Source organism: Onychomys torridus, chromosome 3, assembly GCF_903995425.1.
Source record: "Onychomys torridus chromosome 3, mOncTor1.1, whole genome shotgun sequence".
Taxonomy (NCBI): Eukaryota; Metazoa; Chordata; class Mammalia; order Rodentia; family Cricetidae; genus Onychomys; species Onychomys torridus.
The window spans coordinates 147853877-147881389 of record NC_050445.1 but is presented as its reverse complement, the minus strand read 5'-3'; the positions used below and the strand labels follow the sequence as shown (position 1 = coordinate 147881389).

General features: G+C 44.0%; 1 protein-coding gene across 2 annotated transcripts in view; it reads left to right on the top strand.

The window, feature by feature from the left end:
* Gucy2c (guanylate cyclase 2C) overlaps window positions 1-10925 on the top strand; it is a 76269-nt gene extending 65344 nt beyond the window's left edge. For both annotated transcript variants that reach the window (XM_036182476.1, XM_036182475.1), the window contains 4 exons: window positions 2660-2758; window positions 4212-4306; window positions 7855-7931; window positions 10508-10925. In XM_036182476.1, the coding sequence (XP_036038369.1) occupies window positions 2660-2758; window positions 4212-4306; window positions 7855-7931; window positions 10508-10682 (446 nt within the window). In that variant the 3' untranslated portion in view covers window positions 10683-10925. The remainder of the gene's footprint in view (window positions 1-2659; window positions 2759-4211; window positions 4307-7854; window positions 7932-10507) is intronic.
* Window positions 10926-27513: the final 16588 nt, after the last annotated feature.

The window sequence follows — 27513 nt, the reverse complement described above, 5'->3', positions numbered from 1 at the left end:
CAGTATCAAAACCAAGACCATGCTTTCTCTCATATGTAGTTCCTAGATTTATATACATATGTAAAGCTGTGTGCATGTATATAACATGAGAGAAGGAAAGCTGTCTGGGGAGACAGGGGACTAATGAGGGGAGAGAGGAAGGGGAAGCTGGGGAGGGGGAGGGAGGAATATATATGAGCAGTGAACATATAACTATGGGAAAATGTCTTTCTGTAACACAGCACCATGTACAATGAATATTTAAGAAGAAATGTTTTTTTAAGTCATCCTCACTAATGCTTCGCATGACACATTGTCTTGCCTTTCACACACACACATGCAAACACACATAAGTCTTCCCTATTCCATCTCTTCTACATTTTCATTAGGGGCTTGTTTGTCCTTTTTTGTTTTGTATCAAATCCAATAATGTAGGGCTCAAGACTCAAGGTAAAATCCAGTATTTTGAACTGTTTTGGTTTATTTTGATCTTCACTGGTAGGATAAATGTATAAAGAAACTCTTGTGCTCTAGGGTTTTTTTAATTATGTACATGTTTGTGTGTGTCTGTACACATGAGTGCAGGCACCTGCGGATCCTAGTAGAAGGTGCCAGATCCCCTGGAGTTGGGGTACAGGCAGTTATAAACCTCTAAACTTAGGGCTTGGGACCCTACTCAGGTCCTTACTCAGGTCCTCTAGGAGAACAATACACATTTAATCATAATGGCAGCACTCAGGAGGCAGCAGATCTTAAGTCTTAGCTACCCTCATCTACATAGTGAGTTCCAAGACCCAAGAAGGCAAAACAACATAGTGAGACCTTGTCTCAAAAACAACAACAACAACAAAAGAAAGCCAGGTATGTTTAAATAAGAAAAGCCAGTCAAAAAACTAGTAAGTCCTCTAGCTCACTGGTTCTCAATCTGTGGGTTACAATCTATTGGAGGTCGAATGACCCTTTCAGAGGGGTCGCCCAAGACTGTCAGAAAACACAGAGGGGGCTGGAGAGATGGCTCGGCCGTTAAAGGCTAGGCTCACAACCAAAAATATAAGAAAACACAGAGGTTTACATTACAATTCATAACAGTAGCAAAATTACAGTTATGAAGCATCAATGAAAATAATGTTATGGTTTGGGGTCACCACAATAGAAGGCACTGTTTAAAGGGTCTCAGCATTGGAAAGCCAGTCTTCTGTTTCCCTGTCGATGTTTATCTCTGCATCCAATCATCCCTGCAAATGCTGATTGATGCAAAGACCCTTCTTCTCAGTGGTCACATTGACCTTTCCTGGGGAACTGTGAACGTCTAATTAGGGCAGCTACCAGAGAAAGCCTAGTGAGTGACCAAAGAAACACTGACATCTAGCTTGGTGGGCCAGGGAGTAGTTTAGTGGGTTTACGTACAAGAGTTTGGGTGATGCCAAATAACCACATCACCCAAAAGGCCCCAGGATGATGGCTCCTTACAGCTGCATAGATGGTGTCCCTGCTTCAAACCATCCCTCACCTCATATGTATGTACTGTAGCAACTCCCTAGAACACATGCAACTGTGCAGAACCACAGCTGGGAGGAAGACATGGGAGGGAAGGAGAAGGAGAGAGAGAGGGAAGGAGGGAGGGATGGAGGGATGGAGGGAGGGAGGAGGGAAAGGCTGAAATATCAGATAAGGGTCTAAGGATCCTCCTATAAAGGAATATCAACAGCTGCTCTGATCAAGACCATGCTGTTTATACTTAAGGAATGGAAGTCCACAACACTCACACTCTTTTCTTGTTGTTGTTGTTCTCTGTGTTAGAACATCCTTGTGCCATAGACTTAACCCGGCAACATTTGTGTGCCTGTGATGCTTACGGAAGACTCTGCCAAGTCCTTGTCTGTAGTCGGAACTTTCTTGGGTCCCATCTGGACCCATAGCCACTTATAAAAGAATCATTCAGAGGCTTAATTACCAACTGTACAGCCTTTGGCAGGCTTCTTGTTAGCTAGTTTTTTCATCTTAACATATTTTTATTAATATATATATCAACATGTGTTCCGTGGCTTTACCTGCGACCCATTACATGTTGCTCCGTGGACAGCAGTTCGGCATCTCCTCCCCACTCTCCTTTCTCCTTTCTCTGTCTCTCTTGGGTTTTCCCACCTGGCTCCATCCTGTCCTGCCATGGGCCAGTGCAGCTTTATTTACTAACCAATGGCAACAGCATACATTCACAAGGTACAGAAAGACATCCCCAGCACTTGTCTTCCGAGCGTTCTGTTATATACCACCAATCCTAGAAATAGCACCATGAAACAAACATAAACATGGGCAACTGTGTCTTCGGCTCTGTGGTTCCTTCTAACAATCCAGAGTTCAGGGTTGTATGCTTTAGTACAGCAGGCAAGCTGTGGGGTCACCTGAGCTCTTCTTGAGAGTCCTTGATTTTAAATGTTGGCATTTTTGTGACCTGGATCTATGAATGCCTTTGTGTTCCGTGAAAATATAAGTGTTTTGTTTTGTTTTTGCTATAACCCAAACCTAAGAGCATGCATTCATTCATTAAAAGAATCACACATGTGTTCAGTCATGTCTCCATGCCTTGAGTATTCAGCCTCATGTCCTGACTGTGAGAAAGGCTAGTCCCAACTCCATTCTTCCATGTGCATGATGCCTCCTCTTCCTTCCTTTTCCCCAGGCCCCTGTGCTGCTGGTGTTGTGGGGATCAAGATGCCTCGTTATTGCTTATTTGGAGATACCGTCAATACCGCCTCTAGGATGGAATCCACCGGCCTCCGTAAGAAGGGGGATTGCTGTTTTTCCCAGAGACCAGAGATTCTCTCTTCCAGGAGATGCACTTGTAGAATTCACTGTATAGTGCTGGGATGTAAAGTGTCAGCGAAAGGCAGATGGATCCCTCACAAGGGCTAGACTTGAGCCTGTTTTAGCAGGATTCTGACATTTGATTTTGTTGCAATTACTGCTGATTGTTTTAGCCTTTTTTTTTCCTTCAGTTTTAGACTGCCTCTGTATTTTTGGTCCACATGCAATGAATTCAGGAATGTTCTAGCTGCAATAGTCATGAACTTTAGCATAGATCTATGTGAACTGTGTGGTATACAATGGAAAAGATGTGCATCAGACACACCCTGGATCAGATTCACCTTTGCTGTTTATTTGGTTTTTCTAGAAACTAGTTTTAGCAGAGAAAAAGTGTCTAGGGATTTGTTAATACACAAAGGTTTCAAGTTCCTCTTCAGATTGGATCAACCTTTGACATTTTACAAAGGCATGTATCTGGCAAAATTGAGGAACCATGCCCTACATGCAGTAGATGCTCTATCAATATTAATAACAGTAATAGGAATGAAGGTGTGTAGTAGAAGGAAGAAAAGCCATGGTAGATGATGTTTAAAAGCTAACAAAAACAGGACCCGGGACAGGATTTTGGTAGTTAGACTGGCAATCTGTTCTTAGCATGTATCACAAAATCAAACTATCAAATAGATTTAGATTAAAGTAAAAACTGTGTTAACCTTCATCTGCATATGTTGGGGGAAGTAATTCCATCTTTCAAGGCCTCAGGAAGATGAACACAGAGAATGAGGTGACAACCTTGTTAGGAGGATTTCTGCACAGGACTTGGATGATGCAAGGTTAAGCACTTGGCAGGCCTCTGGCCTACGGAGAATGTCCACTATTCTGTCCTGTGTCATGGCTTGTAGTGGCCGTTGAGCATCCATCAGAGAGCCTTTGGGTGGGAATCCCTCATCACTTGTTTTTCAGAAAGATAATAGTGCTGCCGAAGAGGAAAATTGGAGGAAGCCCAGAGCCCAAATCTTTACCTTGTTCACAGCGCCTTAGCTGTTTCCTGTAACTTTAAACTGCAGACTGCTCAGCCAGAGCCCAACCCCAGGCTCAGCATGAGATGCTCCATCTAAAGCCAGGTCCAAAGTTCCCACTCTGAGCTGGAATGAGACTCAGTGGACAAAACTCAGGGAGAGACAGCATTCAGAACCCTAAAAACACAGTGCCGGGGACCCTTTTTTTCTTCGTGGGTAGTATTTCCTCTTCTCACTGACGCTGTGTTTAAAGTGACACATATGTCTACTCAAATAGACACATATGTTTCTCCATGATGAAGAATAGGTGCTTAGGGTGTTGTTGACACCTAGAATCAGAGAGAAATAAATGTGGCCATATCAGATTTCAATGCGGGAGACTTTCACTGATCTGGTTTGTGTTTCCAGCCTTGAGGATTCACATGAGCAGCTCTACTATAGCCATCCTGAGGAGAACGGATTGCCAGTTCCAGTATGAAGTGAGGGGAGAAACATACTTAAAGGTGAGGAGGCTGCAGACCCGTGTGAGCAAGCACTCAGACACATGTGGGCCACGTGTGACCCTCCACCAAGAAAGTTAGAAAAGACAAAGGTGAAGGACCCTTTCTGTCCTCCTTGCGGCGACCTCCAGCATCACTAGAGAAAGAGCTTGGGTGGAGACCCAAGCACGTGAATCCAGAACTGCTCTGGACTCCAGCAAGCCCTTTAGATAATCTGTGCTGTGACCCGTATGCTGTAAACCATTGCTACCAGGCTGGAGAGGTGGCTCAGAGGTTAGAGCACTTGCTGCTCTTGCAGAGGACCTAGGTTCAATTCCCAGCACCCACAAGGTGGGTCACAATCATCTGTAACTCCAGTTCTAAGGAATCTAATGCTCTCTCTTGATCTCCATGGGTAATGCATGCACACAGTGTGCATATGTGCATGCAGGCAAAACACTCACATAAAGTAAAATGAATAAATCTAAAAATAATTCTAAAAATCAAACAATACCAATGGCAACAACAAAACACTGCCACCATTCCCTCCACACATATACACCGTCTGTTCCCAGTGTCCCCTCCCAACCTAAGCGTTCAAACCAGTCAGGATTTATTGAAGTCACAGCCCTGTCTGCGCACTTTTGAATATCGCTTTCTTGACAGCTGCTTTTGTCTCTGAGCTCTTGACGGTTGGCTACCAAGATGTGGCCCCATTGTCCTCACGACTGAGTCCTTGTTAAACTTCAGGAGTCTAGACACATTGCCAGGCCTCCTGAGACTCTGAGCGAACAGAACAGGCACGTGTACTTTGAACAAGTATTCTGATGTTCGTGACACGTAGATGTTTAGGATCAAGGCTCTAGGTTCTCCATGCTGTGTCTCACTTTTTCTCTCTCGTGTAGTGTGTTTGATACATGTGCATCTGTGAGAGCACACCTGCATGTGTACACACTTGCGAGATAGAGACCTGAAGCTGATATCAGAACTATCCCTTACTCTGCGAAGCAGAGTCTTTCATTCAAATCTGAAGTGAATACGGCTCATCTAGATGCCCGGCCCAGCCCAGGGCTTCTCTCTCTGTTTTCTGAGGCTGGCGCCCACCCAACATTGATGTGGGTTTTTGGAATTCAGACCCTGATCCTCTTGCCAGTGTGATAGCACTTGCTGAGGCTTCTCCCCCACCTTGCTTCTCACTTTTAACACAGCTGCCCGGTGAAGCTACCACTTGTCCCCAGCCAGCTCTCAGATGCTCTTTAAAAATTGTCAGAATCTTTTACAACTGGTCCGAAACCAGCAACTGACCGGACATTATGCTTTTGTCTCTAGGATCCATAAATTCTGTAGCATGTACTTTGCAGTTGCAAATTGGAAAATGTCACCTTTTACATAAAACTGTCTAATAACTGTAGCTGGAAGTTTTCTCTGGTCCTGACCAGCCCCACAGACCCCTAGCTACTTATAAACTAATCACTCAGAAGCTTATATTAATTAAAACTGCTCGGCCATTAGCTCAGGCCTACCACTCACTAGCTCTTACATTTAAACTCAGCCTATTTCTGTTAATCTGTATGTCACCACATGGCTTTACCTGTGTGCCATTACATGCTGCTCCCTGGACAGTGGGCTGGTGTCTACTCTGACTCTGCCTTCCTCTCCCAGAATTCTCCTTCTCTGCTTATCCTGCCTATACTTCCTACCTGGCTACTGGCCAATCAGCATTTTATTTATCAACCAATCAGAGCAACACATTCGCAGCACACAAAGCAACATCACCCATCATTTCCCCTTTTCTTTCTATTTAAAAGGAAGGTTTTAACTTCAACATAGTAGAATTACATATAACAAAACAGTTATCTAGCAATAATTACAGTTATAATATCTAAGTGGATGTGGGGTTCATGGGGCTGGTCAGGACCAGAGAAAACTTTCAGCTACAAATAACACACTCTGCTTTTGAGTCTTCCACTAATATATTTACTAATTCAAGATCATTTCCCTAAAATGCTGCTTATAGTCTTGTAAAAATGTACATCTGTGGATACTTATTTAATCTAGACCCGTCTGATCTCCTTCTCAGATGCAAAACTTAGCAAAAATAGAATTTCTTGTACGTTTTTCCATTCATTTCATGACCCCATTCACCCATCATGAAACAAATGTCACTTGTAGGTGCTTATTATGATACATGGATTTGTAGTTACATACCAAGGTAATGAAGCTGTGGCAACAATTTTGTCTCAAAACTTTGTTGTAAAGGGTTAAAAGAAAACACAGAGCTAGAGAGAGATGGCTCTTAACTTCCAAGTCTGATCACCTGATAGAAGGAGACTACCAACTCCTGAGAGTTATCTTAAGTGCACACGAACACACATACACACACACACACACACACACACACACACACACATACACACACACAATAATCAAAACAAAGAAAACATACACAATGGAAACTGGTTATGTTTGTTGGCATGGCAGAACTGTGGGTAGATCTCTTCCTTAATTTAAAATTTACTTTGTGTGAGTGTGTGTGTGTGTGTGTGTGTGTGTGTGTGTTTTGAATATGCTCTTGTATGTGGATGTACAGATATCAGATGTCAACACTGATGTCTTCTTCAGTTGTTCTGAACCTTATTTACTTTATTTATTAGTGGTGTGTGTTTTATACACTAGAGAACACCTCTCTCTCTCTCTCTCTCTCTCTCTCTCTCTCTCTCTCTCTCTGCGTGTGTGTGTGTGTGTGTGTGTGTGTGTGTATACACCAGGGAATACCTCTGTGGAGTCTGTTGTCTCTCTCTCCACCTCTGGGTGTGTCCAGGGACCAAACTCAGGTTGTCAGGCCTTAGTGGCAGATGACACATGAGCTGTCTGTTCCACTGTCCCCACTTTGGTCTCCCTCTAAACCTGAAGCTCACTGGTTTGACTAGACTGGTGCCCAGTGCACTCCAGGAACCACCTGCCCCTGCTCCCTAGAATGGGGGTTAAAGACATGTGCCTCACCCCGCTTTGTTCTGGGGTGCTGGTGATCTGAACTCAAGTCCCCATGCTCTCACAGCAAACACTCTCCACATAAGCCATCTCCTTGGGCCTGAATTTCTTTCTCTGGAATTCTTAAAATGTTGGTATATTGTAATCTGAAATATTTTCTGGGGACAAAGAAAACTCTATTTTGAAAACAACCAATCTGGCTGGGCATGGTAGCTCATGCCTGAAATCCTGGTGCTCAGAAGTCTGAAGCAGGAGAGCTGCTATGAGTCTGAGGCAACCTGGGTTCCATGGTGAGCTCCAGACTTGCCCTGAACCGTGCGTAGTGTGAACTCCTGTCTCCAGATAAATAAGTAAGTTAACTTATTAATTAATAATAAAAAAGAAAGGGAGGGGAAAAGAAAAAGTGAAAAGGCCAGCCTGGTGGGAGACTTCTTAAATTTTTTCTAAATTTTAGGGATGTATAATGTGCTTAAATACAGGCACTGATGAGCAACGTGGGGGTAGTGTGCCTCCTGGAGCAGATCACCCTTGGGACAGTGAGTGAGAACAGCCCTTCAAGGGACTTTCTTTTGTCTCCATAGGGCAGAGGGACAGAGACCACATACTGGCTGACTGGGATGAAGGACCAAGAGTACAACCTGCCAACCCCACCGACTGTGTAAGCTTCAGGGGTGGCGGGGAGGGAGAGGAGCCCGAAGTCCTGGGTCGTCAGTTAGCACACTAGGCTACTTAGAGGTATTTAACCCAACAAGTGCCTGGGGACATGAGGAAGTCTAGAATGTTCCCTTCTCCAGCTGCTGAACTGGAGTGTCCAGAATGCCCGTATCTTTCTGAGACGCAGTGACACAGGAACACATCTGCTGCTCTGGAGCGCTAGATTTCTCTCATAAGTAAGATGTGTGTATCACGCGGGGGCTACCGTTGTCGTGTTTTCCCAGGGAGGCGCCACCTGGGAAAGGGGGAGGGGATGCTCTAGAACTGGAAGAGATTCTGTTCTTATTTCACTGATTTTGGTTTCATTTTGTCTCACTGACTCCGTTTCCTTCTGTCCTCCTAAGGGTTAATTTCTAGTTGTGCCAATGATGTAGTTGCAAGATGATAGATTGACAGATGAAATAGAGTAGATACTCCATGAATATGCAGAGAGAGAGAGACAGAGACAGAGAGAGAGAGACAGAGACAGAGACAGAGAGAGAGACAGAGACAGAGAGAGAGACAGAGACACAGAGAGAGAGACAGAGACAGAGAGAGAGACAGACAGAGAGAGAGACAGACAGAGACAGAGAGAGAGAGAGACAGACAGACAGAGACAGAGAGAGAGAGACAGACAGACAGAGAGAGAGAGAGAGAGAGAGAGACAGAGAGAGAGAGAGACAGAGACAGACAGAGACAGACAGAGACAGACAGAGAGAGAGAGACAGAGACAGACAGAGAGAGAGAGACAGAGACAGAGAGAGAGAGAGAGAGAGGGAGAATATGTCACTATGTAGCCCAGATTGGCCTCTCAATCTTCCTGTCTTGATCTCTCAAATGCTGGCTTTCTAGGCATATGCCACCATGCCTTGTCCAGTTCCATTTTAAACAGCATATCCCCTTTAAAATCTACTTGATTTGCCAGCTGTGATGGCACATACTTTTGACCCCAGCACTCTGGAGGCAGAGGCAAGCAGATCTCTGTGAGTTTGAGACCAGTCTAATTTACATAGACACTGTCTCAAAAACAAAGGTGGGCGAGGCACTGGAGAGGTGGCTCAGTGATTAGGGGACCTGAGCTCAGTTCCCATCTCTACATTGGTTCTGTAACTCTAGTCCCAGGGGATATGACGCCCTCCCCTGGACTCTGTGGGTACTGCAATACATGTTACCCCACCCCCATCCACACATAATTAAAAATAAAATAAGTCTTGGGGCTGGAGTGATGACTCAACAGTTAAGAACACTTGCTGCTCTTCCAGAGGACCTGAGTTTGTTTCCCAGTACCCGCATCAGGTTCTGATTACCTGCAGCTCCACTTCCAAGGAATCTGATACTTTCTGGTTTCCATAGGCACCTACACACATGTGGCATACATTCATACAGACACAAAAATACACAGAAGAAAAATAATGAGAATACAATCCTCTTTCGCTGGCTGAAAAGCTGGTTGAATTCTGCTTGTGAAGCATCAGAAAGCTAAGGTTGTGTTCCTGGCTTGCTCAGGAGAACAGAAGGCAGCTTGGAGCCCACTTCATGCCTGTTTGCTTCTTACACCGGAGCTAGAGAGGTGGCTCAGAGGTTAAGACACTGGCTGCTCTTTCAGAGGACTTGAGTCAAGGGGACCCAGGTTTGATTCCCAGCACCCACATGACAGCTCACAACCATCAGTATCTCCAGGTCCAGACACCCTCTTCTGGCCACCTGGGCACTAGGCACACACAGACAGACAAGCAGACAGACAGACAAAGCACCAATACACAATAAACAAACAACAATGACAAGATGGGAGATGCTGGAAGCTGAGAGGCTCTCTGCATTTCCACCCCTGCCTCCTGTCTGCACTATCCCCAAAGAGGAAGACACCAGCCTTGCCTAAAGCCATGGTTCTGGGGTTTAACATGGAGTCTGCATTCTCCCTATGATAGGAGGAAGATTTCCTATCTACCTAGCAGGTTTCCATTCTGAAGGTGACTCAAGTTGTCCTGCTCCATTAGCAAGCCTCCAGCCCTCAGCCCTGTGGCTGTTGTGATGGCTTTGGCCGAGAAGAGACCCTATGATTCAGAGGCCAGACAGACAAAAGGCAAGCTACTAGAGATGCTGAGTCAACCTGGGAAGCCTGGCTTCAAACTAGGATTTCCTAGGTCTGTTCTAAACTTTGGAGACCTCCTGAATCCTGAGCCCTCTCCAAACAGTCCTGGCATTCACAGCTATGTGGGCACCAGTGTGTTTCCAGGGTTGTGTGGTGAAGTCCTGACCTCCCCTCCTTTCCCTTCCCGGGTCTCAATGGCTCCTCTACCATGTTCCCCAATTCCAGCAACATGTTTCACTTTGAAAAGGAAAGATCTGTTTCCTGTCTGTGATATATTACACTAACACATGGCGGGGAAGACAGTTCTTTGGAGTCATTGAAGGCAACGGTGATATGCTCCCTGCATTTCCTGTGTGTAGCACAGACTAGACACCCACTGGGTAAGGTCTGAAACTAAGGAACATTCTGTGTGCATGGCTGACAACTTTCTCTCCCCACCCTCTTTCCAGGGAGAATCAACAACGTCTGCAGGCAGAGTTTTCTGACATGATTGTCACCTCCTTACAAAAAAGAGAGGCCTCGGGCATTAAGAGCGGGAGGCCCACACGGGTGGCCAGCTACAAAAAAGGCACCTTGGAATACCTGCAGCTGAACAACTCAGACCACGAGAACACCTATTTTTAGACCAAGGTGAGGTCTAAGAACTGATTGCAGCAACCTCCAATGTCTCGAATCTGCATTTTCCAGAGACCTCAACAACACAGACAAGTGCCTAGGCTCACACTGCCCTGCCTACACATAGAATTCCTCTTCAAGTCGCATGGGTGTTCCGGTTTTGCTTTTTGGTTTCTTTGTTTGTTTGTTTGTTTGTTTGTTTTATTGAGACTGAGTCTCTTGGATCCCAGAATGTCCTCAATCTCACTGTGTGTGTGTGTGTGTGTGTGTGTGTGTGTGTATGTAGCAGTGGATGGCCTTGAACTTCTAAGATCCTCCTGCCTCTACCTCCTGAGTGAGATGTGTGTTCTTGTCAGAGTGATAGTCCTATACTCCAGAGCTGTGTCCCATGGTTGTCTATGGAGCATCAACCTGGAAAAGAGGAGGGAGGAATATGCTACATAGAACTTGGGGTTTTGTTCTTATTTTTTGTCTTGTTTACTGGCTCTTTCTTCTGCACACATGAGAGAATTTTTTTTAAATTGTCTCAATTGTATTTTAAATGGCCTATCTCCATGAAAGTGTGCTTAACTCATAATTTTTGCAGAAATCATGCAGGATATTAAGAAAAATAAAGGTTTTTAGAGTCTTGTATATGTTTCTACTGTCTGTTCTTCTTCCTGGGTCTACCAGCCATCAGCTCCTGCTTGCTGAAAGACAAGTGGCCCGTGGAGAAATAAGGCAAAACTAACATCACTGCTCAGGGGCAAGAACCTTGAAGGTCACTAGTGCCCTCTGTGTATGGTGAGATTATTGAGTTTAAACAATGGTTTTACCTTGGCCTGTCTACTTAGCATCATGTAGACAGACATTTCCTGTTCTGACCGCCTGGTCCAGAATAATGGACTCAGAGGCTGAATATGAATTATAAATGCTCAGCCGATAGCTCAGGCTTCTTACTAGCTGACTCTTACATTTAAATTAACTCATATTTCTATTTGCTTTGCCACATGGCTCATGGCTTATTACCTCATTTTCTGCATGTCCTGCTTGCTTGGCAGCAGGCTGGCCAGCATCTCTCCTGACTCTGCCCTTCTCTTTCCCATCATCTTTAGTTTGGTTACCCCGCCTATCCTTCCTGCCCAGCTACTGGCCAATCAGCATTTTATTAAACCAATTCAAGTGACAATTTTTTTAAGATTTATTTATTCATTATGTATATAGTGTTCTGCCTGCATGCCAGAAAAAGTCACCAGATCCCATTATAGATGTTATAGATGGTTATAGGCCACCGTGTGGTTGCTGGGAATTGAACTCAGGACCTCTGGAAAAGCAGTCAGTGCTCTTAACCTCTGAGCCATCTCTCCAGTCCTTCAAGTGACAAATCTTTACAATGTGCAAGAGGATTATTCCACATCAGCAACATGAATGTGCAATACATGTCATGATGGAGACCTAAGAGGTTTGATTCCTATGCTGCTCTGTTCTGTCTAGGAAGTCACCAGTATCCCTAAGTGTCTGCTTTCTCTGACTATCTAGCTCCTTCATAAGTGACACATGGCTTTCCCTGAGTATATGACAGTTTATACTTATCACATGTGATATATATATATATATATATATATATATATATATATATATCATATATACCCTATAATTTTAATACATACTCTGTATTAGCTAGTTTTTATTGCTGTGATAAAATACCCTAACAAAGGCAACTTACAGTTAGAGTTTATTTTAGCGTGTGGTTCCAGAGGCAAAGAGTCCACAATGGCAGGGAGTCATGGCAGCAAGAGCCCGAGGCTGACAGAGTATATCTTTATTGGCATTCACGAAACAGCAAGAGTGAACTGGAAGTGAGGGAGTCTAGAGAAAGCCCATCCCTGTAGTTGGAGAGCTTCTCTCCAGGTTCCACCAAGCCCCCGCAGTCTCACAACCCACATATAAAATAATCATACAGACACGTATTATTTAAACTGCTTGGCCATTAGCTCAGGCCTACCATTGTCTAACTCTTACTCTTAAATTAACCCATTTCTGTTAGTCTATACTTTGCCACGTGGCTTGTGGCTTACCGGTGTCTTTACATGTTGCTTCTCATGGCAGGGGCTGGCAGTGTCTCCTCCCAGCCTTCCTGTTCCCAGCCTTCTCCTCTTCCTTGTCCCTCCTACCCTATCCTTCCTGCCTGGCTACTGGCCAATCAGCACTTTATTTATACAGAGTGATATCCACAGCACTTCCCCTTTCAGAAAATCTATAAAAAAGACAGGACACACAGAGGTAGCTCTCTTGCGGAGAGGAAGAACAGCAGAAGCAGTGAAGGGTAAGGTTTCCCGCTCTTGCTCTGACCTCGTGGTTTTTAACTCTGCAATTGGTTCTGTATTTCTTATTTAACAAGCCGATTACATCTACACATCCCCAGTGACTTCCAACCTCCAGCAAGGCTCCACCTCTTAAAGGTCCCACAACCTTCCCAAACAATGCTACCAACACAGGACCAAGTGTTCAAATACATGGGCCTATTGGGCACATTTGTTCAAATCACCACACTCACCTTATAAATTTTTAGATTCAGCTTGTATGAAATCAATATGGAACTATTAATTAGACATTTTCATGGTAATTCTAAAAGTAGTATATATTTTAAAGCATGTTAAAAGCCCTCAGTAGTCAGTCACATATCACTTATCACTACTAATTACTGCACAGCGGTGCTCAACTGCACAGGCACAATCAGCATGCATGTGATAAAAATCAGGTGCATTATAGGAAGGATTATGGGCAGTAAGAAAAATCAATAATGTATGACCTAACCTACACCCAAACTTTGCCCTTTAATAACCAGCTCCTTCTCTTGAACCCCATAAAAATGAGCCCAAAACAGTAACTAGGACTTTTAGGGACTATCACTTATGTGGCCCACTGTCAATCTGGACAGTGTCTCCCTCTATAACCTGCACTACCACTTTGCTCCAAGTAGAGCTGTCTCGCATCTTATGCAAATCTGTGTGAGCCCTTACTTTGTTTTTTGACCACCACCATTGACAACAAAGCAGTTTGAAATTACATTACAGATCTTTTTTCTGTTTTCTGGCTCCCTCTTCTGGCCTCTTTGGGTACCTGCACACAGGTGAAACAAAAATAAAACACATTTTAGAAGGGGAAGACCTTAATTCCCAGATTCAAGGATTTGGTTTGTTCTTTGACAGGTCAGGAAATATCATAGAAAAGGAGCATGACACATGGAAACCTGTGGTTTAGGAAAGGCGTTCTGACAGAAGCACATGAGAACATATGTAATAGACAGAGAATAAAAGCTTCTCACATCCATGCAGCTGGAAGTTTTCCTGTGTCCCACTTGGCCCCGCAGCCACTTGGTCCCAAGTAAACACACAGAGGCTTATAATAATTATGAACTGTATGGCCTATGTCTCAGGCTTCTTGCTAGTTTATCTCTTTCATCTGAAATTAACCCATTTCTATTAATCTATGTATTGCCACATGGCTGTAGTAATACCAGTCTGTTGGCATGTTGCTACTTGGGCGGTGGACTGACGTCTCTCCCATCCCACCTTTCTCTTTCCTGTATCTCTGCTTGGATTTCCTGCCTGCCTCTAAGCTGTCTTGCCATAGGCCAAAGCAGCTTATTAATTAGCCAATGGAAGCAGTACATATTCACAGTATACAGAAAGACATCTCACAGCACATCTACCTTTGATTGGGAGCCTCCAGGAGTCTGGACCTGAGAAGACATATACCTGCTGTGGTAGCAATGAGTATTTGAAAATTCAAATAGACAGAATTCAGTGACCAATTAGAACCAGAATGTAAGGAAACAGGAAAACAAACAAAACCAGCATTTGCATTTATGTAAGAAGGGAAATATAATATTCTTGGTGTGACAAATGAAGCCATGTAGCAAAGCTGCTTCTAGGGAGAAGGTGCTGAATATGACTGTAACCTTGCAAACCTTTTGCATGGTGGGTCTCCTGTGGCATTTTGATCTCAGGGTAGGAAAACAGTGATAAGTAGTTTGGGAATGATACATGAACAAATGGATTAGTAATCAATGAACATACAGATGGGTATGTTTGTCAGGTAGTAACTTAATGACAGAGCAAGGATGAAGCCAAAACTCTTAACAGAAATTTAGAAATGGTGCGTCCACCTTTTACATCACTGAGGCCAAATTCCTGATAGGGGTAACTGAAGGGAGAAGGATTTATTCCAGCTCATGGTTCAAGGGCTGCAATCCACTATGGTACCTGAAGGGGAGAGGCCTGGCTAATATACCATTCTTGATGTTTTGTAAAAGCATGTGCACCTTTTCCTGTGCTCATTCATGTAGTTATTGTATCTGGATAAATAATATGTGTAAATAATGAATTCGTGTTAATGAACCACCTAGCTCACAGAGGTTCAGAGTGACCCCATCTTGGCATCTTATGTACTAGCTCTTTGTCACCTCTACAGTCTCATGCTATCTTCTCTCCCCAGAGGACTTAACATGGCCTTGGCTACTTCATCAGCTACTATTTATATCTATTCCAAAATGCATTCTAGTCCTCTGCCTCTCAGCATAATGCCTGCGATTGATTTCAGATATCATCGTTCAAAGAACCACAACAACGAGAATTTTGAAACCTCTGAGATTGCACAGATCATCATTTCACAGAGTAAGAAGAGGGTTATGGGTGTGTGCTGCTCAGCTTGTGAGGGCCAAAGTTACATTTTAAGTTTTAATTACTAGGACTAAGAGATCTATGAAACAAAAATGTCTCTGATCTGCAAGTCCCTTGCCCAAGGACAGATAGTTCCTGAAACGCTGGAGGCTATTGTTTATGGGAGATAACAAGCCACATGTTTACACTCCCCTAAACAAGTTTGTTTAACCCATCTGCACTGGATGTGCTTGATCATATGTGGCCAGGAAATACGTCAGGATGTATGCTTGCCCCTGATTGGATGTAGGCCAGAGGAACATCAGGATGTACACTTGCTCCTGATTAGACCAGATGGGAAATACTTAAGTCACTTCAAAACTTGATTCAGGGCCATTTTTCCGTGGAACTAGAAGTGGACCTGGCCAGAGCCCATCCACCTGGCCAGTATTTAATTAAAGCTTGCTTCAAATTTGGCTTTAAACTGTGGTAGTGGTCTTGTTCTCAACAGGTGGGTTAACAAGTTCCCATCTGAAGCAGGGAGCTGCTTGCTCTTTTTCCTCTGATGTCTGAATCTAAAGGCACTATTGGACATGCCAGTCGGTCGCATGATACATCTTCATCTATACAAATGTTATACTTATTGTGAGTGAATGCACTCATTTTTATGCAGTTCACTCCTGTTTCTGAACGAAGCAGTCCCCAGGAGAATAGCACGTGCCAGTGAACTTCCTGCACATGAAAAGCTGAACTAAAATCCCAGACTATGGGGATACCACCTAAGCGATCTCCTCGCCGGCAGTGCCCCATCTGGGCTCCCAGCCACCGGGTTCCGTAGAAAGTATTGTGTCACTCTGCCTGCAGCGATTCCTGCTCTACTCCACTCCTGGCAAGGAAAGCTGCATCTCCTTGTTATACCGTCTCCTAACACCTTCTTTCTTACACATCTTTCTCATGGGCCGGTAAGTGTCAAATGACCTTGTAGGGTTATAACTTTGATTTACCAAATGAAGTGTACGTGCCTTTGAATTGAACTGTGAGGACGGAGACACTTTAAGCCTGTTCCCAACATGCTTCTGTCTATTGCTAACATCCAAGAATCATCTCAGTTGGCCTCACTCTGGATGACTTCTTGCATGCCCCTCCTTAGTCTAAGCCGTGCACTTCCCTCTTTGAACTTCCAGAACAGCCTGTGCTTGTCAATTACTGAAATTACTAAACTGCATTTGAATGGTGTGTTCACGCCCTGCCTGACCTAAGACCGTGAGATCACCGAGAAGACAACTCTAGTCCATTCTTCTGTGTCCCCAATGCCAAGCGAATGACGGGTCTAAAGTACTCGCCCAACCTGTAGGCCAAGGATGGTTGAATTACTGCGTGTTTATCTGCATTTTAGCCATTTAGTATATTTTCATATTTAGTTGAGCAAGCCTGTCCATCTAATCATGTAATTATATTACAAAAACAACAATGAGAAACTTTAAACATGCTGGGATGTGGGGCCTTTGTATCCACTAGCTTTGGGTTGGTTGGTTTGAGACTAGGTCTCACTATGTAGTCCTTGCACCACAATGGTCAAGCCTGTATCCTTTATCCTTTGAATCTTCAAAATAATGCCACAGCAGTAAGAGGCAGCTATTGTTCTCTTAGATTTTCAGACAAAGGGATGAAAACCAGACCCATATGAAAGTCCTGGTCTTTGAAATATACTAGTTTACCAAGCAATAGTTAAAGGCCCTCTGGTGGTCTGTCACAGCCTCATGTTTCCTCTGTAGCTTCCCCCTCTTCTCAGTGTCCAGAATTTGTGTATGAGTTGTCTCTATTATGTACCATAAACCCCAAGATCTGTGACTTGAGAAATTAGGCTATGAAGAAAAGAAAAATGGCCAGTGCTTGGAGGAAGGAGGGGGATGGTTTTGTTACTGTTTAGGTTTTGGATGGCTTTTCTGGTGGTAAGGATTGAACCTAAGGCCTTGCATATACTTAGCAAGGACTCTACCCCTGAGCTGCATCCTCAGCCCTGCCCTGCCTTTAGAGTTATATTTCAACAGGCTGACACGCTTTGCAAATGGAAAGCTAAAGAGGGAGGCCAAAGATAGATCAGAGAGACTAGAGCCTTAGACCCTAAGGCTCAGTCGTGAGTGGAAAGGGGAAAGAGGCTGGAAGGACCAGAAAGCAAGTGAGAGGGTGGGACTTAGATGGCGGGGAGAATGCATCACTGGAACAGAAAGATGCTAAGTGGAAATCTAGGTAGTTGTCTACGGTTCTTAAGGGGAAGTTATGGGGGTTCCCACACTACAACTTCTGCTTTCTCTTTGTAGTAGGAGGCAGGCTGCCTACTCAGAACAAAATCAGTGCTAAGGGAAGTTTGAAAACTGGAAACAGGGGTTGGGGATTTAGCTCAGTGGTGGATCACTTGCCTAGCAAGCACAAGGCCCTGGGTTTGATCCTCAGCTCTGAAAAAAAAAACAAAAAACAAAAAGGAAAACTGGAAACAGTTTGAAGTACTTTGAGGAAGTGAGGAAGGTGGGCTGAGCAAGGAAATCTAATAGGATGGCTGTGGTGGTATTGTGTTCCCCAAAATATTGTGCACCCTAATAAACTTATGTGGGGTCAGAGACCAGAACAGCCACTAGATATAGAGGCCAGAAAATAGTGGCACACACGCCGTTAATCCTATCACTTGGGAGGCCGAGATCCATCTGGATCTCTGTGAGTTCAATCTGGATCTCTGTGAGTTCAAAACCACACTGGAAACAGCCAGGCATGGTGACTCACGCCTTTAATCCCAGGAAGTGATGGCAGGAAGCAGAAAGGTATATAAGATGTGAAAACCAGGAACTAGAGCCTGGTTAAGCTTTCAGGTTTTTGAGAAGCAGTTCAGCTGAGATCCATTTGGATGAGAACTCAGAATCTTCCAGTCTGAGGAAACAGGACCAGCTAAGGAATTGGCAAGGTGAGGTAGCTGTGGCTTGTTCTGCTTCTCTGATCTTCCAGTATTCACCCCAAAACCTGGCTCCAGATTTGTTTTTATTAATAAGACCTGTTAAGATTCCTGCTACAGATGGCTAAGTAGATTTTTCTTCATGTGTGTTCTGCAGCAGACAGAGTAGCTGGCTGGATTCATTTAGGTATTTTGGTGGCTGATGTCTTATTGTCTTTGTTCCTATGATAAAACACCATGACCACCGGCAACTTAGAGATGAAAGGGCTTATTTTACTTTATACTTACAAGTATCAGTCCTTCAGGGAGGGAAGTCAGCAGGAACTGGAAGCAGGAACCTGGAGGCAGGAACCAAAGCAGAGGCCAGGGAGGACTGCTGCTTACTGGTTTGCTTCTCATGATTTGCTCAACTTGCTTTCTTATACAACTCAGGACGACCTACCCAGGGGTGGCAACCTTCATCCAGCATGGGCTGGGCCCACCCACATTAGTCATTAATCAAAAAACTGCACTACAGACTTGCCAACAGAAAATCTGGCTGGAGGCATATTCTCAATTGAGGATGCCCTCTCCAAGATAACTCTAGTGCATGTCAAGTAAAAATCACCAACATAGACAGCTGAGTTAACAACTGTGAGGCCTCCATAGGTCTGCTGTGATGCACAGAGGTCTTAACCAAGCCCTAGGAACTCTGTAATGTCAGTTCTGTCTTTTTCAAAGCAAGCTATTTTGGTCCAAAGAAGTCAGTTTACAAAACAAGAAGTTTGAATATAAAACAGAACCATAGCAAACCTTATCCAAATCACATCTCAAATAAGTGGCCTGGTGACTTGACATTTATGATTTCACTTTAATGGAAACATAGCAGTGACACGTGTGTTTTCCTTATTTACACATTACATAAAAATCTACAATTGCTTTACTCTTTACCTTATCTCCAGTAGTCAGCATAACACCTGATACATGTTCAACGTTAAGTGTCTTATGATTAACACCATGCCATGACTTGCTTTTTTAACAGTAAACATAAATGTGTTCTTAAGAACTGTGCTCTGAGGTAATGAGATTCATCGGCATAAAGATGTTAGGGTCTGGCCTAGGTGTGTTTATGGGTGCCTTGACTCCCAGCATTCAGGTGTGTCTACATAGGAAGTTCCAGGCCAGCCAACAATATAGTGAGATCTTGTTTAAAATAAATAAATAATATTAGACTTCTTAAACTAATTTACAAAATGAACATGATCTTAACAAATACCAACCAAACTCTTGTAGAGGTAGACAAGGGTTTATTAAAGTATAAATATGTAAGAGCAGACAAGAAAACACTAAGACAAGCAAACCAAGAAGGACAAATATAAACATATAGTGTAAAACCTTTATGGTTAAAACAACATTATAGATACAAACAGCTGGATAGAAGAGGAAAGAACTAGAATCAGTTATGCATAGAAATTAGTGTATTGTAAAGATGGTGTACCAAGTCACCTAGGCAACAATGACCTTTTGCAATAAGTATGCTGAGACAACTGTGCAGCCATTTGGAAAAGGTAAAATTGTATCCCTCGTGCATAAGAATAAATTTCAACAGAGCATGTTGCTGTACACTGCACACTTGTAAACCCCAGCACCTGGGAGACTGAGGCAGGAGGATCATGAATTTGAGGCCAGCCTACATAGCAAGACTGCATCTCAGGTGAATAAAATCTCCAAATGCATCAGGCATATAAAAGTAAAGAAAGAAGCTATGCAAATATTGAGATAAAGCTTGGGCGCACTCTTGTTCAGCAGTCACATGGGGAGGAACTTTAAAATCGCCAACATGCAGAGAAAATAAAATTAAAGGTTTATCAGTGTGACTGCATGTTTGTACAATTCTTCCTGGCAAAGACGATTGTAAAAAGCAAAGCTTAAAGGCAACTGTAAGCTTTGTATATGTGTATGTGCATGTCTGTGTACATATGTGTGTATATGCATGTGTGCATCTCTGTGTGTGTGTGTGTGTGTGTGTGTGTGTGTGTGTGTGTGTGTGTGTGAGTGCTGGGAACTGAACCCAAAGCCTTGTTATGGCAGGGTCTTCCCCATTGAGCTACATCCATAGCTGCCTAGTCACTGCAAACATGTAAATATTTTTTTGTTACATGTGTCACCAATGAGACCTAGCATCCCCCACTCAGAAAGAGCTCTACAGTTTCAGGAACTAGTGACTAAATAGCCAGCAGAAGGAAACCATGCTGAAGCTGTGAACAGTTAATAAGAAACGTATAAAGTGGCTCTTAAACGTATGAAGGAGTGGTCAAGTTCACTGCCAGGGAAACAAGCTAAAGCAATCCTGAGATGCTCAACTTTGCTCATGAGACTGGCATAAATTCTTTAGGCGAGACCTGAGGCAGTAGGCACTAACACACTAGGTGCTGGGCACAGGGTCTAGCACAGTGCTGTGGAATGGTGGGCATCCAGAAGAGCTAGCGTAACTAAACTACACAGGTATTTACCTTTTGAATGTGAAATATCACTTCTGGAGACTGACCTTGAAAACACCTTGGATGAAAATACCTATCAATGAATAAAGAATAAAGCAGAAAGCTCAAACATCTCCTAGCTAAGTTAAATTTCAATAGGCAGCTTCAAAACCAGATTAGAGCAAGCAGAGGGAAGAATTAGTAAATCTGTGCGTAGATTATTTGAAATTACACTATTAGAGAAGCAAAAATTAAAAAGGATGTTTAAAAGTGAGAAAAGCTTTAGGTATTCCATGAAATGAGAACCACATCTAGCCTAGTCTCAGAAGAAGCCAAAGGACAACAAAATAACAATAAATATAAAAGGCAAAAACTTCCTAATTCTGGGAAAGAATTGGACATCCAGGTCTAAGCAGTTCAGAGGACACTGGTTAAGATGGACCCAAGGAAGTCCAAGCCAAAATTTATTATAATAAAGCTGCTGGACGTCAAAGGCAGAAATCCTAATACAGCAGAGGAAAATCAGGTTTTTTTCTAACCAGAGCAGGAGGAGCTTCCTAGGGTTTTGTTGTTGTTGTTGTTGTTGTTGTTGTTGTTGTTGTTATTTGTTTGTTTGGTTTGGTTTGGTTTGTTTGAGACAGAGTTTCTCTGTGTAGTTTTGGAGGCTGTCCTGGAACTCACTCTGTAGACCAGGCTGGCTTCGAACTCACAGAGATCCGCCTGCCTCTGCCTCCCAAGTGCTAGGATTAAAGGTGTGTGCCACCACCGCCTGGTGCTTCCTAGGGTTTTAAGTGGACTTATTAACAGAAGACTTGCAGACCAGATATGAAGGATGACATATTCAATGGACTAAAGGAGAAACTTCTGGGGCTAGAGGCATGGCTCAGCGATGATAGCGATCTGAATGAGAAATGTCCCCATAGGCTCACATACTTGAACATAATCCGCAGGCAGTGATGCTGTTCGGGGAGGTTGTGAGACTTCTAGGAAGCAGAGCCCTGCTGGAGGAAATACATCACTCAGGGTAGGCTTTGAGGGTTTATAGCCTCACCCAATGTCCCATCCACCACTCTACCCCCAGGCCCTTCTTTCTGTATGTCATATGAAACAAGATCATCCATCATCTGATCCTGCTGCCATGTTCTCCCTGCCTGTTGTGACACCTCCCCCACCATGATGGACTCTGTCACTGTGGGGGTTAGAGTTCATGATGGCAGAACCAAGGCAGTGGGCAGCGGGCAGCAGACAGCAGGCAACAGGCAGTGGGCATGGTGGCTTGTTGTGGAAGACTATTTTAAGATATGTTACATTTGTTTATGTTGTGTAACATTTGTTTAATAATGCAAATCTGTGTTGCATTCTTTTATATTGTATTTGTTTAACTATGTATAGCTGTGTTACTTTGCCAATAGTGAGGCAGGAGAAAGGATAGAGGGGGCTGGGAGGCAGAGAGAATAAATAAAAGGAAAAATCTGGGAGGAAAAGAAGCAGAGCAAGAGAGATCAAAGAGCAAAAAGAAGAAGCCCGCCACACAGGCACACAGGCAGACACAGAATAAGAAGGAAAGAAAAGATGTACAGAAATAGAGAAAAGTAGAAGGCCAGAGGCAAAAGGTAGATGGGATAATTTAGGTTAAGAATAGCTGACTAGAAATAAGCCAAGCTAAGGCCAGGCATTTATAAGAAAGAATAAGCCTCTGTGTGTAACTTATTTGGGAGCTGGGTGTTGACCTCTGCAAAGAGCCAAAAAAGTAAAGAGTAAAAATGACCAACTACAGTGGCCAGCACAGCAGCTGGAAGCTCACATTCTGAACCCCAAGTACAAAGCAAAGAGAGTGCATTTGAAATGGCCTTGTGTCTCTTCACAGCAATAGAAAAGTAGACAAGACAGAGTTCAAGGCCAACCTGGTCTACAGAGAGAGTCCCAGGCCAGCCAGGGCTACATAGCAACACCCTGTCTCAAAACAAAATAAACAAAAAAGGCATGACAGCATAAACCATTAGGGTAATGCGAACTAAAACAATAATGAGATGTAATTAAATAACTATTAGTAAGTAATGGCTAAAGTTTGACATAGATCATAATAAGTGTTGGCAAATACCTAGGGCAGTGGTAATATTCTTACCTTCTGGTAGAAGTATAAATTGTGCAAACCTCCTCATGGAATGAGTTGGAGAGTCTTTAAAGGTTTAACATATTCATCATATAACTCATCCACTTCACTCTAGGGCAGTTTCCTAACTAATAGCCAATGTCCATACAAAGGCTTAGACATACATGTTAGAGAACCCTTAATTATAACAGCCGAACACTGGAAACAATTCAAATGTTTATAAATAGGGTAAATGGTTTGCCAGCTATGGTGGTACATACCTACAATCCCAGAGTTGGAGAGGAAGATGCAGGGGGATTGCTGCAACAACAGGGGGATTGAGACCAACAACAACAAATGTAAGTGAGTAACAAATTATGGCATCCGGACATGACGAGACAGTGCTCAGCAGTATTCGGAAACAACTCCTGTAGGTCTTACAGTGATTAGGCTCTACAAATGCAACCAAGTGAAACTAGAAAAGGAACATACAACGCAAGATTCCACTTACGGAGAATTCTAGAAGCTGCCGAAGGCATTCACCGACAGAAAGCAGATCCGTGACTCAGGATGGGAGAATGGGATGGAAGAATGACCAAGTAACTCAAAGCACAGGGCTAGCCAGGTGTGGTAAGACGCAGCTGCAAACCCAGCACTTGAGAGGTTGAAGCAGGAGGATCACAGGTTGGAGACATGCCTGAGCTAAATACTAAGAACTGCCCCACATCCACATCAAAAAAAAAAAAAAAAAAAAACGACAACAACAAACTATCAGGAGTCTTTATCTTGACACAACAATGATCTTCGTGTCCAAGCACACCAAGGTATACTTTGAAGTGTGTGGTTTCTTGTAGCCCAATTACTATTCCACAATGCTGCATGAAACAAAACAAATCCATTCCGCAAAACTCAGGATCAAACTTGTTGGACAGCATCCTGGTGTCTTCAACAAATCAACAGTACAACAAATTAAACAAGAAGAAACAGATGTGATAGGCTGAAATGACTAAAGATGCATGTTAATGAGCACGTACTCTGCTTGGATCCTAGTCCAAGGAAATGAAATTTTAAAAATCTGCCTAATAAATGGAGAAAATTATAAATTGACTAAATAGTCAATATTCACCGCTAACTTCTACATGTAACAATGGCATTGCATATTTGTGTGTATACATATACATGTATAATAAATATATTATGTGGGAGGCCAGCTCCCACCTTTTCCAGGGTTCCTATGAAGAGGAAAGAGGGATAAGAAAATATTAGGTAGAAAGATAGCGAAGAAGAGAAAGAAGAAACACAGGATAGCTTCAGGAGGGCCTGGGTCAGCCTTTTCTGTTTGCTCAAAAGGACTTTTTATAACAATGTCAAGGGGTGGGGCAGAAGACCTCCCCCTTGCTAGATCAAAGCACACCACACAGCCAAGGGCAGACCCTTCCAAACACCTGGTAACTCCCCTTATCATCCCCTTATGCAGCCCTGCTGGGTAAAGCAAGTTCAAATTCTGGGACCCTGAGTAATTTGGACCTCCACAATATTATGTCCCAGTGCTTAGATCAAACCCAGGGCTTTGTACATGGTAGACAAGTGCTCTGTTCCTGAGCTGATGCCTAGCCTTTTCCTACTCTGTTTTTAGAGAAATATTCCCATTGTAAAGGGAAGAGGATATGAGGCACATCAATAGGTGAAAACCGGCCAGATTATTGAACTGATTTGTACAGTGTGGCTAAGATTCAAGATTTCCATGATAAAGCTGGATTTTCATAACCTGGGCAGGATGGGGACACACCTGTCCTCTCGGCACAGAAAGTGGAGTAAGAGGATGAGGAGTCTGTCCAGTGGTTACTCCCCCTGATGAAAAATGACAACAGCCATCTAGGGGAGGAGGGGCTTGTTCGGGCGCACCTTCCAGAGCCAAGTCTTTAATGGAAGAAAGGGGATCGGGAAAGAAACGGGGACTGAGCTCGGGCCCTCAAGCTTACACAGGTCGAGCCATCTCCGCAAAGGCACAGCTTGTTTCTTAGGACCTCCGGAGAGAGCGCCAAGCCACAGGAGGGCCGCAGTTGCAGTTGCTGGTGGGCTCAGGCGAGCGGGAGTGACAGGGAAGGGTGTGCCTAGCAAGCAGGATGTGTTTAGCTCAGTCGGGGGCTTCCTGGGTGTTCGCAAGCGTTTTACAGGCTGGAGACCACTGACAGGATGGCTTGGATAGTGTGAGTCAAGGGTGGTTGTGAGTCCAGAACTGGACCCCGACCAGGGAAGCAGTGGGCACGGAGGAGCTTAGCAACCTGCCCACAAAGCGGAACTGGGAGAGTTTAGCTGTGACTTCAAAGCTGGGTCAAGGAACACTGAAACATCACCCAGGCATCCTTCAAACAGGGTAGGCTGAGGCAGGAGGATTGCCAAGAGTGTGGCTTCATAGTGAGTTCATAAATAGCCTAGGGCCTGAGGCCTTGTCTCAGAAAACCAAAACAGCTAAGCTAAACAAAACAGAAAAACCTATGCACTGGAGACTGTCATTATGGTAGTTATACAAAGAGAAAACAAGCCCGTGGAACTGTAAGTTACTTAGTAGTTAGTGGCAAAATGAAGTTTTGAAATGGTATGATTTTAGCCCAAAGCCATGCACTTTACCATATTTCACTCAGCAGAATGACGGAAGGAAGGAAATAAAAGGGTGCCCAGGAGCTGAAGAGATGGGTCAGTGGTTAAATCTCATACTGATCTTGCAGGGAACCCCAGTTCACTTCCCAGCACCCATATCAGGAGGGTCACAACTCCCTGTAACTCCACTGCCAAGGAAATCTGGTGCCTCTGCCTCCTCAGCGCCTGTACTCACATGTACATACCCACACACAGACACACAGGCATCTACATAATTTAAAATAATAAAAAAATTCAGTCTAAAAGAAAAAAAAGGGGAATATCCAATCTTGTCACACTGTGAAACATTATCATCTCCAAAGTTTATACCTAAGAACAAGAAAATCAAGTTACAAAAGAAAATCTCTACCCTACCCCACCCCTCTGCACACCACTGCAGCTCACTGCACTCCCCACCCACCCCACTACTGTGTTAAGTAAATTTACCATTTTGTGTGAGGTTGCTTTCAGAGCTGAACTTGGCCCCTTGTGGTCTTCTGGTGGGTTGAGGATCGGACACATCTCAGAATGTCAACAAGGGGTTTGTGAGGCTGTTGTTCCCACATCGCAAGACCCCTGAGCAAGACCACCACAGAGCCGATATCCGATGCAAAACACACAGGGGTTTATTGATAACAAGCAAGCCCAGGCTTGGTCCGTGTCCAACACACTCTGACTAGCAGGTGGAGGAGGATGGCCCTGAGCTCTCAGGGTGAGGGGTTTTTAAAGGGAAAAACCACAAGCAGGGTGGTACAAGCCTTTGCATCGTATGATTGGGTGAGGGTGTGTAACCTTTGAATTTACTGGTTAGGTGTTACAATTATCATTTTTGGGCAGGCCTGGACAAGTCCCAGGCTCTGTCTTTGAGCTGCCATGGAGGCTGGCTGGCCTCGCACATTCACATTGACCCATGCACGTAGCTCTAAGTTGGTGAGGGGTCCCAGACAGTAAACAATTGACTGAACCTTGAGCAATCCCAGTAGTGCAGAAAGGGAGCTACTGCAAGGACTATGTCTTTTGTTCATGGCCCTCCCAGAAACTGCTTGCTCAAGTCTCAGGAAACTGAAATTGAGGCCTGATCTCTGCAAAAACACTGACAGCCTGTTATGGCATCTGCTTGGTCCTTTGAAGGCATACAGAGAACATCCAAAGGCAAAACTCCACCTTCATCCTCTTAAGCACACCAGAATTTCTGCATGTGAAACTTGGTCCATGGTGGGGAGGTTAGAGAACACACTGGCTGTTTGATTTATTGTCACTCAGAAAGGCAGAGCCATCTCTCATGGGAGGGTGGAGAGTCTAAAGCCATTTCCTTTTCAGAACTGTGTGAGGCCGTCATTCAGACTTGATAACCCACCTCAGCTGCAATCCTGTTACAATCCTGAGCACACGGAGCCCACTGTGTCGGGGTGCTCTAGGGAAAGACAGAATTCATATTGATTTGACCCTGAAAGCCAATAGCTCTGTAAGGCAAGCACTTTGGAGGCTGAATCAAGAAGATGTTGTTGGGTTCACGGCAAGCGTAGACTACAGAACAAAACTCTTAATTCAAACAAACAAAAAACCAAAACAGCAGACTTAGCTTGATTTCAAGGGCTCTAAAAGCGGATCTGTCTGCACCAGGCATGAACTAGATGCTGGCCCAGATGGGACATACAGCCGTAGTGCATGGAGGAGTCAGTCAGAGCTAAAGCAACTGACTAAGGCTGTGGGCCACTGTTTCCTCCCTCTTCGAAGCTCTTGGGACTGAGGATTACTGCGTGTCTGTCTGTCTGTCTAGTAGGAAAGCCTTGCGTGTAGGGGGTGATCCCTCTGAGGGCAGTAGCTGGAGCTTTTGACTAGACACCATTGCAGCGTGTAGCATTGTTTGCTGAGCACATCTCCCTTGGATTACAGCTGAGGTCTGTATAGGTCTGGTGATGTTAGGTGATGTTAGGAAAGGAGGGAGGGGATAAGATAGGGACATGCTCTACTCAAAACCGAAGAGCAAGAACAAAGCCGATGAGTGGTAGTCCAGCAGAGAGCTCACTTGGCAGAAATAAAACTCAGGAAAGACTGACTT